The sequence below is a fragment of the Melanotaenia boesemani genome, chromosome 12 (assembly GCF_017639745.1).
Source record: "Melanotaenia boesemani isolate fMelBoe1 chromosome 12, fMelBoe1.pri, whole genome shotgun sequence".
Taxonomy (NCBI): Eukaryota; Metazoa; Chordata; class Actinopteri; order Atheriniformes; family Melanotaeniidae; genus Melanotaenia; species Melanotaenia boesemani.
Window position 1 is genome coordinate 20,336,307 of NC_055693.1, and position 13,816 is coordinate 20,350,122.

The window sequence follows — 13,816 nt, forward strand, 5'->3', positions numbered from 1 at the left end:
GTTGCAGATTTGGTTCAAGGAAGTTTTAGCATGACGATAACTGATCTGTGATCCTTTGATTGTAAGTCATCTTTTTAGAGTGGGACACAAAAGTAGAAACAAATAGAAGCATTTCTCACAAGAGAACAAGGCAGCTTGTTTAAGGTGGACTTATAACTGGCTGAGGAGATTGTATCTGTTGTATCATAGCAGGATGTTAAAATGGTGGTAAAATCTGTGTAAACACATACAGTTCTGCAGCTAAAGGCTGCTCATACAGATGACAACAATGTCCCCATGCTCCTAATGAAACCCCTCAGCTGTTGGAACAATATGTTTGCTTAGCCATGAGCTAGATTTTTACATAATTGTGACAGCCGAAAGTAGGCCTGACCTTTTAACCCCACACACCCCACTCATCACAGATAACCATTCAGCACCCCCTGACGTGACGGGGCTGTCGGAGCGCTCCTCGCTTCATGCGGAGCGGTCTCAGGTGGCCTCAGTACGAGGCGTGTCCCGCAGCTACAACCACCACACCAGCGTCATGGAGACCGCAGATGGTGAGTTTCCTGCTCTCTCTCTCACACACCGATAGTTGCCCCCCTTTTCCTTTCTCCCCTGCTGTTTGTCCCTCTGTCTGCCTGTCTGACTGGTACAGACTACTGACTGACCGTCTCATGTTGCCACGGTAACCTCCCCAACGCCCTGAAGAAATCTTTATATTTCTTCCTTGTACCACGTACCAGTTGGCAAAAGCTGGTCCAACTTCCATCATCCATTTTCATTCATTCAGTGTTTCAAAACCGAGGCAGCCTGGAAAGTAGAACACACTCTCAGCTGAGTCTAACTGCAGATTATCTGCTAGTTAATATTAAACCAGCACATCCACCTGACACACATCAGCACAAGCCGAGGATTTTTAAGGAGCATGTTGCTGTTTTTGTCCCTTTAGGAAATGTCAGATCCATTCCAGATTAGCATCTTTTCCCATGTAAATTTAAAATATGACAACAGTAACAGAAACAGTGAAGCAAGCGTTATGTTGCAACAACTCTAGGAAATCACTGGAAGCCCTACCTCACCTTCAGGTGGCAGCTAGTGGATTTTAATACATGCACACACACAGCCACACACAAGAAAAAAGTTGCCAGGATTGTTTCACTGACATCCTGATGTGTCTCTCCCTCAGGCTGTGAGTGGGGAGGTGAAGGACCCCTCTCTTTAATTGATGGTATTTATAACTGTTCCTCCAACTCTATGGCAGTCTGCTGTATGTGCACTCTGCTGCGTGTGCATTCATGTTTATCTGTGCTTGTGGCCCTGCCTTCGCCTCTGCTGTCAGGTTTTAGCACTTATTCAAAATATTTGTGTTTTACAGGAATGTATGAAATGCTACAGTGAAATCAGTCATACTTTATGTGTGTGTTTAATACAACTCTCTAACCTGAATGTTCTCAGAATTGATTTTTAAACAGATTGCGTGAAAATGTTTTTTAGAACAGGTGTTACTGTTTATTTTGTCTTGTGAATAATTAACATGCTGATATACTGCTTTCTTATCTCAAAGTGAGAAAACTCAGATCTGTCGGTGTTTGTCTGACTACACACTTTAACACCAGGCTGGTAGCCTGAAGCCACACAGAAGCTTCAGTGACGACAGCTGTCTAACACTGCTGCCATTCTTATATTGACTCATAGATGAGAAATGAAAATATACCACGAAGTCAGCTTGTGTTCCATCTGTACCTTTTATGTATTTATCTCTTTATTACTCTCAAGACGTGGTAAATCATTAGATGGTTCCTATTGATTAACCATGCTATTTCCAATTTCTAACAAACCCCACAAGAGGACCACACCTACAGTGAATTCATCCCACTGCCAGTCATTTTGTGTATACAGAGCTTTATATAGGCTGCTCCTCTGTCCACCAGTGTACATTGTCCTCAAAAAACCAAAAGTAATACTGATAACACTAATGATGATAACAGCTAAAGCCACTTTAGGGTTTAGTGGAGGTTTATCCTTAGTAGAGATCATTTGAGAAAATAGTCTCACATACATCAACACAAATACATCTATTCTTATTTAAATAAGCTCTTAAAAACTAGTGTCTGACTAGTGCAAAAAACTTGGTGAAAATGCAAATTATGTATTTATGACCCAATTATCTGTCAGAAGTGGGCGGCAAAAAGTCTTGTGGTCGAGACCCGCAGACAGGGTCAGGAACTTGGAAAGTTTTCATAGATGGAACAAACACATGTAGGGTTTGATCTGAGCTTTTTTTTTCTTTTCTTTTTTTTTACGAATAATTGCAATAGCACTAGTCCCATTCTTTGGTTTATCTTTGTTATAGTTTGCGTTTGATATTTAAATTCTTTTCTGTATACTGTACTGTATAGAAAGTTCATTTTAATGTCAAGAGTTGGTGTTATGTTTTTCCCCGGATAAAACAAAGATTGTAATTTAATGCTGTAGATATAATAATTACTAAGTCACAAAAACATTAATTACACAATCTTCACAGGTGGGTCCTGGTTTGCTGTAATGTCAGTTATCAAGGCTCATTAATTGTTTGGGTTCGTGGCCTGTGTGTCAGGGACTTTCTAATTGGCCCATCGGGTGCTGCTGGCCCCCATGTATAATCCAGGTGCATCTGTCCCTACATGAAGAGGCTGTGTCTGTCTGAGTTGGCCCTGCTATAGTAAGATAGATCAGGCACGCTGTGCACAGCTGTGTCTTTCAGCTCTCATGTCTGACACAAACTGCCTCTTTCAATACTTAAGTTTGAATTCATATGATGGAAATAATGTCTGCTGATTACATTACAGTCTGAGGAAAATCTAACATGGCAGCAACTCCTTGTCCTTTATTTATTTATTTGTTTTATGTATTCAGTCTAGTATCTCATTTTGTTGCTCTCATTCACTCGCCCTTTCTGCTATGTCGTTCTATTGTCTTTACAAAGGTCAATGTCTCTAAGATTACACTGTTTTAATACACGCAATGTTTTCATAGTAATAAAAAGCATGCATATCAAACAGTTTACACATCTTTTAACTTATGGATTTCAGAATTTTACACTTTGTGTGAAACAGGCACCTTCTGTAATGTCCTCACATACTGTGTAGAAGACATCTGTGTTGCTAGGCAGCAGGCACGATGGCTCCTTATTTCCTGATTTATTTATGTGAGGTTTGTCGGCGATTATAGAGAATTCCAAATGAATGTCTGTGACCTCCAGGTGACTGTCAAGGACTTCATGGTCTAATGTGTTGTTGTCATGCCACAGTGCGAGTGACAGCTGGTTGTCCTCTGTGTCTTATTATAACACCACACTGAACTTTTTCTCTTCATCTGTCCTCCTTCTACTCATTCTCTACTCCTTCATCAATCTTTCAATCCATCCACACATACCATCCTCCAACCCGCTTCACTCCGATATCCTTCTGTTTCACATCTTTCATGTCTGTGGCTCCATGCATTTTTGCCTTGCCTTGTTTATATCCATGTTCCACCCCCTGCACTTTTACTTTTTAACCCCCCCCCAACTCATTTTGTAGGTGTTCCAGTCAACAGTCGCGTCTCCAACAAAATCCAGCAGCTGCTTAATACACTGAAGAGACCAAAGCGCCCACCATTGCGCGAGTTCTTTGTTGATGACTTTGAGGAGCTTTTGGATGGTAAGCTGACCTGAAAGTAATTACATTTCCTCTATTAGCACATTTTGGGAAAAAAAAGTCTTCTTTCCAGCAATACAGTCGCATCAGCCTTCTGACCAGTGGTAAGCCTATTGTTGGAGCTAGAATCACAGGGTGTGAAAAGGGAATACTGACTGCACAAAGTGGACCAGCCCTGTCCAGATTTTTCCTCCATTGCAGCCTCCCTTGGTTAATTTTGGGTGGCTCTGTCATTCTGAATAAACAGTGCGTAAAGGGAAATGTGGCAGGAGCAGCAACACATCAGCAGGTGATTGTAAAGCCTCTCTGGTTCTGGCGCAGAGGCTGTTGGGGTCTGGGAAAAACACACAGTGAGCTGAAGCGACAGCAGAATAGACTGTTTTTGTTTCTGATAGTTGTTTTATTTGACTCGGATACAGGTTGCCAGCTCTGTTAAACAGCTCTGAATTCCACTTGTCAGAGAGTTCAGAATTTGTCGAGGGAGACCGGTGATGGAGAGAAAGAAGTCAAATCAAATTGCTGGTGTGATGGCTTGAGGAATAGTGAAGAGAGACATGTCTTTCAGTAAGCAGGAGCTGCTGCTCAGGAAGGTATATCGGAAGCAGCTAAGACTAATAAGGATAGAAAAGAGGTCACCTTTGATCATCCCTCACTCCCCTCTCATTGTCTTTTAGTGCCTCACTCCTTTTCATTATCTTGTCTTATGGTTGTGACATTCACAAGCAGTTCAAGACCTAATTCTTCTACTCAGATTATCCACTGACCCATTCTCTCATAAAGATGAAATGCTTTTCTCCTTCTATCTAGTCCAGCAGCCAGATCCCAACCAGCCAAAGCCAGAAGGCCAGCAGATGAGTCCCCTGGAAGGAGAGCCCCTCGGGGTGGTCACCAACTGGCCTCCCTCTTTGCCAGCAGCCTTACAAAGATGGGGCACCACTCATCCCAAGAGCCCCTGTCTGACAGCACTTGACAATGCTGGCAAGTCCGTCTACACACTCACCTATGGTAGGTGTCATCTTATTGACAAGTGGCCCACAACTGAAAATGGAGATGCCATTTAATGTTGCATTTCTCTTTTTGAAAAAACAGTGGAAGTGTGTTGTAATGTGTGGAATGGTGGACAGAGGCTTGTCATATCAAAAGAAAAAAACAACAGTGTCTTGACTTCTTTAGGTAAACTATGGACCCGCAGTCAGAAGCTGGCCTACACGCTTCTCAACAAGCTGAGCACCAGAAATGAGCCTTTGCTTGTACCTGGAGACAGAGTGAGTCATGAGATCAAACCGTGCTTTCATTGGTGATCAGTTGTGTGTTTTATTCTTGTTTTTTTTATCGGTCTTGGTATTGAAAGGATTTATCAAATGAGCTCTGTTAGAAATAACCAACATAACATGTAGACAAAAAGCTGTCGGAAGAATAAGTTGATGACTAATCTTTGCAGCCAAAGAAATACTCAAACCCTTCAACATTCTGAGGAATAGCAGCAGCTGGTTAGATTATAAAACCCAGGCATCAGCTTCTCTAAAGATTTTAAATGAACACACTGTGTTGTTTGTTTGATCCAGTCACGAGCTTAAATGAAAAATAACTATTGTAGGTTCATGCAATGTTAGATGCCAAAGCTAAAACAAACAATGGCTTGCTGTTTCTCTCCATTTCCAATCTTTGTACTAACCTAAGCCAACTGGCTGCCGGCAGTAACCTAATATTTATTATACATTTCAGATATCAACTAACTCTCAGCCAAAGAGCAAATAAGTTGTCTTCCCACTAAATATCAAGCCACACAGAAGACTGGATGTCAGTTCTCCGTTTTCCACAATAGACTCAGTACTATCTCACATTTACAAATACAGTAGCTTCAGATTTTTATCCAACATGTGGTTTTACAATATGTCCACAGTACTTGTTTCACATTCTGCTGCTTTGTTTTTATAACATCTTTAATAAGAAATGAAATGCCTTTAAGACATATGAACTTTGGTATATTGTGATGTTGTCTTTGACTTCCCCTCAAGGTTGCACTTGTTTTTCCAAACAATGACCCAGTGATGTTCATGGTGGCCTTCTACGGCTGTCTCCTGGCAGAGCTGGTACCTGTGCCTATTGAGGTGCCGCTGACTAGAAAGGTAAAGACAAATAGAAACACAGTCTCCTGGGATTTTGTTCATTTTGACATTTTTGTGCTGATCTACACAAATCAGAGCTCTACTGACCCCTGCTGGACAATGATCGCTTAAACATTTAAAGTCAAACAGCTACCATTTACAGATTTTTTTTCCCCCCATTGTTTGTTAAAATAGCAGTACTATCTCTGGAGTGTTTAATGTGAGTGTCATAATGAGTTTCAATTTCCAGCACACTCATCAGCTCACACTGAACTCAATTTCTCCACATTAGTTACACAGGATGAATATTAATGTGTGCTCTTGATTGCACTTTATAAGCACGCTGTTGGCTCATACTGTGCTGTAATTAATGAAAGATGACTGAGGTGAGATGATGAGTAGCTTTAGTCATAATATTAGACCACAGGCAAACTGTTCTCAGGAGTCAGAAACTGGTTTGCTCATCCTTACAGCCCCCATCACTCATTCTTCTCTTTTTGTTTCCTTCTGTCTTTTCATATCATTATCTTCCCACTATTTCTCCCTGCCTCTCTGCTGTCCTCCCTTTTTTTCCTCACTTTTTCTTTTACTTTGTGTTTCCCGTTTGTTTAATATGACTGAGAAGTGCAGTTTGCTCAGCAGGAGTTTAGCTCTAATTTGCATAGCCAGTCAGATATGAGTGAGTGCGTGTCAGATCATGGGCTTCATTCCTGCTCTGATCTGTGTTTGATGCACTGTGGTAGAGTTTTTAATAGTGATTGGCTGTCACTCTGCCTGCATACCTGCTGATGCTTTAATGTGGGAAGCTCTGAGGGCTTCTTTTTTTAGTCAATACATTTTTTTTTAAATTCCCACATTTCTCAGTATGTATTTTGTCAAAGTTAGTCTTGCTCTGAATTTGATTGTTCTTCATATTTGATCTTTGTGTGATGAATGCTGTTCAAGAACTAAACTTCTTCATCCTTTTTGGAATCCCAGGATGCAGGAAGTCAACAGATTGGCTTTCTGTTGGGCAGCTGTGGGGTCACATTGGCACTAACCACTGACGCTTGTCAGAAAGGCCTGCCCAAAGCACAAACAGGGGAGGTAGTCACTTTCAAAGGTACAGCCTGTTTTGTTTTCATTTTGACAGAGAGTATGGTTTCATTTGGCTTGAACTGATTCCATGTCTCTGTCTCTGCAGGCTGGCCACGGTTACTGTGGTTTGTGACAGATGGAAAACATGTTGTGAAGCCTCCAAAAGACTGGCACCCTCCAATACGGGAAGCCAGTAATGAAATAGCCTACATAGAGGTAAGAGCAGTTTCATCAAACGGTGCTGAATTCTTCTGATAATAAGTTATGTATTTTGATATGATTAATTTAGTTAATTAATATGTTAGGCTAGTATTTATAATTAAATCTTGTTTTGTTTTTTTCTACAAAATCCATATAATTTATTCTCCATCTTTATTTAATGTAGTATAAAACCAGCAAAGAAGGAAGCACCATGGGAATCACAGTGTCACATTCAGTCATGTTGGCTCACTGTCATGCCCTCACACAGGCCTGCTGCTACACTGAAGGTGAGGACGACTTGCAGACCTCATTGTGCCCCCTGTTTTCTTTATTCATTCATTACTCTGATGTAGATATTTTAGAAAGACAGTGAAGTAAAGAGAAACAGAAACAGCATGAAGCTACTATCATTAACTGTAATTAGATTCAAGGAAAATCAAAATATGAACAGCTCATTGAAATGGAAAGAATCCACCATCTACCTGTTATATTCTATCATATAACTCATGCTCTGGTGTACGGTAGCTCACCAACCCTCTCTGGTGTAATTACAGTGTGATAAATGCAGTTGTTCAGCTGGTTGTGTCTCAGTCTGTCAGACCTGGGTCAGGTCTTTAAAATGAAAGAGAACATAAAGCACCTCCCATCATCCAGTGCCCCAGTTTTGCTCTAAATAACTTCTAACTGCACCAGTAGCCTCCAGAGACCCTCCAGATCTGTTTCTAAAACTTAGTTTTGTGTATGTTTCAAGTCTGTAGAGCTCAAGTCATAATTTACTCTTCTTTACAGAACTAATTGAAAATGTGAAATTGAAATGTTAAATTAAATTTCTCCAGTCTTGTTTGTCCTTCTAATCTTGGCATAATCTCCTTTTTGATTTATAGCTGAGACCATAACGAATGTCCTGGACTTCAAGCGAGAGGCAGGATTATGGCATGGAGTCCTCACTGTAAGTTTTCTCCAAAACCCTTTATTTATGCTAAGACGATGGTAATATCCAGTTAGGACTGGTAATATTTGGACACTGATACAGTGAGACCAGTATTGAATTTTTTGGAAGTCATACTACTACTAATATTTTTTTATTACCTGTACTAATTTATTGACAAGACTTTACATTTGCTTATTAAAAACTTGGGAAAAAGCAAAATAAATTTTTATAGTTTTATAACAATGTTTATTGTCCAAAAAATATGCAAAGAAATGATCTTGTGCAGGTCAAAACTTGAACTGTTGCATTATTTACAACATGAACATGACATTTTCTATAGGTAGCCATTAAATGAACAGCCCACTATCCAACAGGGATGGATTAAAATGCAGGAAGCAGCAGCTTTGAGCAGTATGCAAATCTTACAAAAAGCAAAACAATAACTAGGATCCGACGGCAGCTCTGTCTCAGATAACCATCATCATCCCCGAGGCATTGGCCATTCAGAGCCACAGTGATTAATATCCACACACTGTCCCTATTTTAAGAAAAACAATGTGAGGCTATATGTTGTTAATTTAACTTAGGCTATAAGGAAGGACAGGACTCAGCCAGAATACATTATTTATGGTGAGAATCTCACTTCTGAAAACATAAAACTAAGCATGATTTTTAGCATGGGGTGGGGCAGGGGGTCCATGGCTTTTTAGTATTTGCATGATGGCATGTTATTTTATTTTATTGTAATATATCTTGTATGGTCATAGCCAACAGTTTATTTTAACATTACTAATTTTTGTTTTACTGTTTACATTTACACTTTTTTTTTTACTTTGTGCAAGCTGCACTAATGCCCCGATCACACTGATTAACATTAAAAAACATGTCAGTCTACTTATCATTCAGGTCCCTCTACTGCTAAGACTTTAAGTTGTACTAAAAAGATGAGGGAATAAAGATTAAATGGCGAATGGATCAGTCTTCACCTATAAAACTCAATGAGGCAGAATGAGGCCATAGATGTTCATGGTTTCCAGTGTTTATTAATAATTTAACAGGACAATGGCAGGATGATTCATCATAAAGTTTACAGTGATTTATAATTCAAATTCAGCAGAGATGATTGGTTGTTGCCTCATAGAACAAATGAACAATGAGCCAAAAAATCCTGCTATTAAAGGTAAAGAAGTGAGCTGTTCTGCTGTGGCCTGTGGAATTGCCTGATCTGAACCAGAGTAAGCCAAATTTCATTTGATAAAGGCTTGACTAACAGAGACTGCTGCTCTGAAGGCCTAGCAAAGTAATCAGGGTTGCATTCTTGGGTTATTAATTTATTTAGTCATGTTTATTTTTCCAATTATATTTTCCAAAAAACAGTAAATAAGGCAGTTCTACATATTAGAACGCTGGGAGTGGCCGTTATCAAATATTATTATTTTTTTTAATCATTATCATGAGATAACGAGATAATTTTCTTGTTATCTCGAGATAACAAGGACCTTTTTCTCGAGATAATGAGATGATTAAGGTGGGCTCAAAAAGTAAGTGTGTGACCCCAGATTTCATTCATCAAAACAGACCCAATGACAGCTGATGGGAGGGGCTACAGTCATGGTGTATAATGTGTAATTATGTATATGAGTGGTTGGTAAAACATGTCACTATTTTAGGCTTTGTCAGACTTGATAGAAGTGAAATCGAACACATTGATCAGTGATGGACGTTGCTCGATCTGACGCAAGCTTTCTTGGATCCACCTGTTGAGGTGTTGGAAAAAAAAAGATAATGGCTAAATAAAGTTTGCCTTCTCGGGATAGTGATATAAATTATTCCGTTATCACGACAAAACAGTGTTATAAAAACATGCAAGCCTGGCTGCTCTCGGCTTCCGTAGTAAAGCAATGTGAATATGAAAAACTTCTTATTGTAGCTAAAAGTCTGCACTATGAGTCAATATTTGTCATACAAGTGTAATTTAAATGTGTTATAGATGGTTAAAATGGCAGAGCTAGTTATTTTGTCCAAATATTTCTGGACCAAAATGTATCTTAAAAGAGAGGAGCTCTCGTCTCAGGTTGCTGATATAAGTTGTGCTTCATCCACTGACTCCACTGTGAGAACTCCATGTTTCAAACATTCCTGTAACATACAAAAAGCCAGTTTTGATTGGATTAAGATCTGCCATGGAGTGAACGCACTGCTCATACATGAATTGCCATTACATGTTCAGATTCTTGACACAGCAGAATTTTATATTCCTAACATAAACCTGGCACATGTTTATAGTGACATCATGGATGGTAGCTGTAATGCACTTGTGACACTCAGACATTTATCTAAGGTTTTCCTGTTCTTACGCAGAGTGTCATGAATCGGATGCATGTGATCAGCATTCCCTACTCCCTGATGAAAGTCAACCCCCTGTCTTGGATACAGAAGGTTCACACATACAAAGGTGAGGGTACATGCAACTTGACTGTTGTCAGTGTTCTGTTCTAGTTGCATTTTAATTATAATATTATGGATTCCTTTCGATGCAAGTCAACATAAGGCAGTGCTTGTTGGGGTTTTCTGTGAAAAACCAAAGCAGTCATTTTAGAACAATGCATAATACTCAACTAGTTTTGATTCGCTCTACGTATTTTGGATCGAAGGATGAATTAAAGCAGTAATTTGTTTGACTTATTGATTTCGGGTTCAGTCGTATCTACTGAAACAGAGGAGGTTGAGATGATGGAGTTTTTCCTTTGATAATTCCATTATAAGCCCATCTGTTTTGTCTTTTTGTCCCCTGTGTAGCACGGGTAGCAGTGGTGAAGTCGAGGGACATGCACTGGTCTCTTCTGGCTCAGAGAGACCAGAGAGACATCAGCCTGAGCTCGCTGCGCATGTTGATTGTAGCTGACGGAGCTAACCCATGTGAGTCCCTGCAGCAACTTCTTCAATAGAAAATAAAGCACCATGGAGTCACCAGACATTAATATTGAGTTATTTAATTTGCTTGTACATCTACTTGGCTGATTCTGTTTGTGTTGCTGCAGGGTCGATATCCTCCTGCGATGCCTTCCTCAATGTTTTTCAGGCACGTGGGCTGCGACCTGAGGTGATCTGTCCATGTGCCAGCTCTTCAGAAGCAATGACTGTCGCCATCCGCAGGTGAGCCTTTGTTACTGCACCTGATTGGAACAACAACAAGCTTCCTCACTGTTGTACTGCTGTACTCTTTACTTTAAGCACTGTGTTTGCAATTTTAGGCTCCTGGGAGAAGAAAGGGAAGGGAGATTTATTTGTTTAATGTCAGGTAGTCTAAACAGACATGATTTTGGTAGATTAGGTAGCACAACTTTGGCAATGACTTGTCAAATACAGTATATAAGAGAGTCTAGAAATTGTCAAAGCAAACCACAAAGTCTTACAGTCTCATATTAAGTTTTTCTTTTCTCCCTTTTACAAGTCAGTAGTACTTTTATAAAGAAATTGTGCTGAGCCTGTGCATGGTTCAGATTATTAGTGATAAAAGATGAGGGGAAATAACTGCAAGTCTCCCTCTCCGTGTAAGTGTAATATACTGTAACACTGTGTTAATGTATGCATGTGTCTTGCAGACCTCCAGAAATGGGTGTTCCTCCTCCAGGGAAGGCGGTGCTGTCCATGGGTGGGCTGAGTCACAGTGTGATCCGCGTGGACACGGAGGAGAAACTCTCTGTCCTCACAGTGCAGGACGTGGGACAGGTCATGCCTGGAGGTACTGTACGCTGCACTGCCTATTAACGCTTTCCTGCTGTTAATGACCAAAAGGCTGCAGATGAAGAAGACAGGTTTTCATATTGGGGATAACTGAGTATTTCTCTACATAGCTCAAAAGCAGTTTTTTACTTTCTCCTGTTTGTACTTAAACTAAATTATACTTTTATAGAAGAAACCTAAACTAATAACCTTCACTTATCAGGCTTTTAGAGGTGTTAAGCAGAGGTTTTGTGAAATATGATTCAACCAGGACTCTGCAGACCTTGTGCACATCTTCTTGTGTCTGTTTTGCATTTTCAGCTCTGATTTGTGTCGTGCGAGTGGAGGGGACACCTTATCTCTGTCAGACAGACGAGGTTGGAGAGATCTGTGTGAGTTCAGGTAGCACTGGTTTAGCTTACTACGGTCTCCCTGGCATGACCAAGAACATCTTTGAGGTGAGTGAGTTACTGTATGGCTGCTTGATAAAATGTTGTGGGACCTCTGAAGTTATATTTAGCTCAGTAAGTGGAATGCAGATTTGACACAACAAAGCACATGAATTAAGTTACAAGTTGTAACAACACTAATCGGTTATAATTATCTGTTAACATTGAAATGAGCTTATTAAACTTAAAAGCCCCAAGCATTACTCCAAACTCATCATGATCTACCTCAATGGGATCTGTTGCTAAATACAATGTGTATACAATCATTACCTGTTGTTCTTAGTGCAGGAAATAATCTTTTCCTATTTTTATTTCTTAAATATGAGGTTAAAAAGCATTGTGTGTTGTTCCAGACGATCCCAATCACATTATCTGGGGTTCCCATCAGCGACAGACCTTTCACCAGAACCTCACTACTCGGCTTTGTGGGACCTGTAAGTTACAACCCATTAATGCTTTTATCCAATGAATTCTGTACTTTTTTCTATTGATAACTGAATCTTAGCTAATCCTACAAATTATGATGCTACTGGTAGTGGAACGAGCTTTATAGTATCTGTTTACCACAACAGTCAGATAATTTGCCATAAGTCATTTATCAGAAATAGAAATAATGGTGATAGTAACAATAATACTGAAGATACTGTGATTAATATTCAGTTTTATTCAGCCTGACTGCTTTATTTCATTGAGTATTTTTTTCCGTATTTTTCTGAATAACTGAACAAACAGCTTTTAAATGCTCTCTGTACAAAGTCTGTTTGTCAAGAAAGTGATCAGCAGCTCAGCACGCTGACATGTTTTCAAACAGAAATGGCCTTTAAAAACATCTAAAGTCTAAATGTTTGCAGACATTTTTTACATTTTCATATACATTTTTTCGTATATGTAAACCACTTGGGTGTTGACAAAAATGGTTAGGCCTTAAAAGAAAGTTAAAAGGAAATAATGATGAAGATGCGTTTGTTCCCAGCAGTGGAGATTTCCTGACACTGAATTAACTGACAACCATCTGCTTTTAAGTAAACGCATAGTAGAAAGGCAGAGGCAGCTAGTTTTAGTTGAAGATTGTGCTTAATTCTGATTAACTTTGATGGAGCTTCACAAATTAGCAGCTATTTTCCATCTTTCTTGAATGTTTAAATTGAAACTGAATTAGCAGCACTTTTTCCAGCAGTTGATGAGAGGCGGTTTCTTGATGGCAGCAAAGCTGTGCAGGTTCTTACTGAATTACCTTTATTCTCCTCTCTAACTAAAGATAACAGATAGCAATACGTTTGAGTAAATTCGCTACTTTGAATGTTTTATTTAATAGTCTGCTAGGACTTAATATCTAAGAAGGTCCATCTAGAGTAATGATGTATGAATGTGGTCTCTTATGCATCGTTAGTTCAAAGTCTAAAGTTATCACTGTGATGTTTTCTCTGGCACTAACTGTGATGTTTTACTGATAAGGAGCTTTGAGCAGAGAGCGGTGTTAAAGGCCTTTACTCTGACTGCAGCAGAAGACATTTTCTGAGCAGATCAATGTGATTTTAATCAGCTTCGCCATCGTTTGCAGCAACCGGGTTCCTTCCCATATTCTTTCTCCATGTTGAAGTCAAACCAATAACCCCAAGGGCCAAACTTAAGTGAGATTATGTCATGTGCACTTACTGTTGG

At 39.6% G+C, this 13,816-nt stretch overlaps 1 protein-coding gene across 16 annotated transcripts in view; it reads left to right on the forward strand.

The window, feature by feature from the left end:
• dip2a (disco-interacting protein 2 homolog A) overlaps nt 1-13,816 on the forward strand; it is a 92,814-nt gene that overhangs the window by 53,969 nt on the left and 25,029 nt on the right. For 7 of the 16 annotated variants that reach the window (XM_042001921.1, XM_042001924.1, XM_042001923.1 and 4 more), the window contains exons 6-21: nt 405-542; nt 1,172-1,213; nt 3,546-3,665; nt 4,470-4,667; nt 4,836-4,927; nt 5,681-5,791; nt 6,749-6,872; nt 6,954-7,063; nt 7,233-7,335; nt 7,933-7,997; nt 10,341-10,434; nt 10,779-10,898; nt 11,021-11,135; nt 11,585-11,724; nt 12,027-12,163; nt 12,508-12,588. In XM_042001921.1, the coding sequence (XP_041857855.1) occupies nt 405-542; nt 1,172-1,213; nt 3,546-3,665; nt 4,470-4,667; nt 4,836-4,927; nt 5,681-5,791; nt 6,749-6,872; nt 6,954-7,063; nt 7,233-7,335; nt 7,933-7,997; nt 10,341-10,434; nt 10,779-10,898; nt 11,021-11,135; nt 11,585-11,724; nt 12,027-12,163; nt 12,508-12,588 (1,790 nt within the window). The remainder of the gene's footprint in view (nt 1-404; nt 543-1,171; nt 1,214-3,545; nt 3,666-4,469; nt 4,668-4,835; nt 4,928-5,680; nt 5,792-6,748; nt 6,873-6,953; nt 7,064-7,232; nt 7,336-7,932; nt 7,998-10,340; nt 10,435-10,778; nt 10,899-11,020; nt 11,136-11,584; nt 11,725-12,026; nt 12,164-12,507; nt 12,589-13,816) is intronic. The other 9 variants (XM_042001926.1, XM_042001928.1, XM_042001930.1 and 6 more) reach the window with 3 other exon arrangements.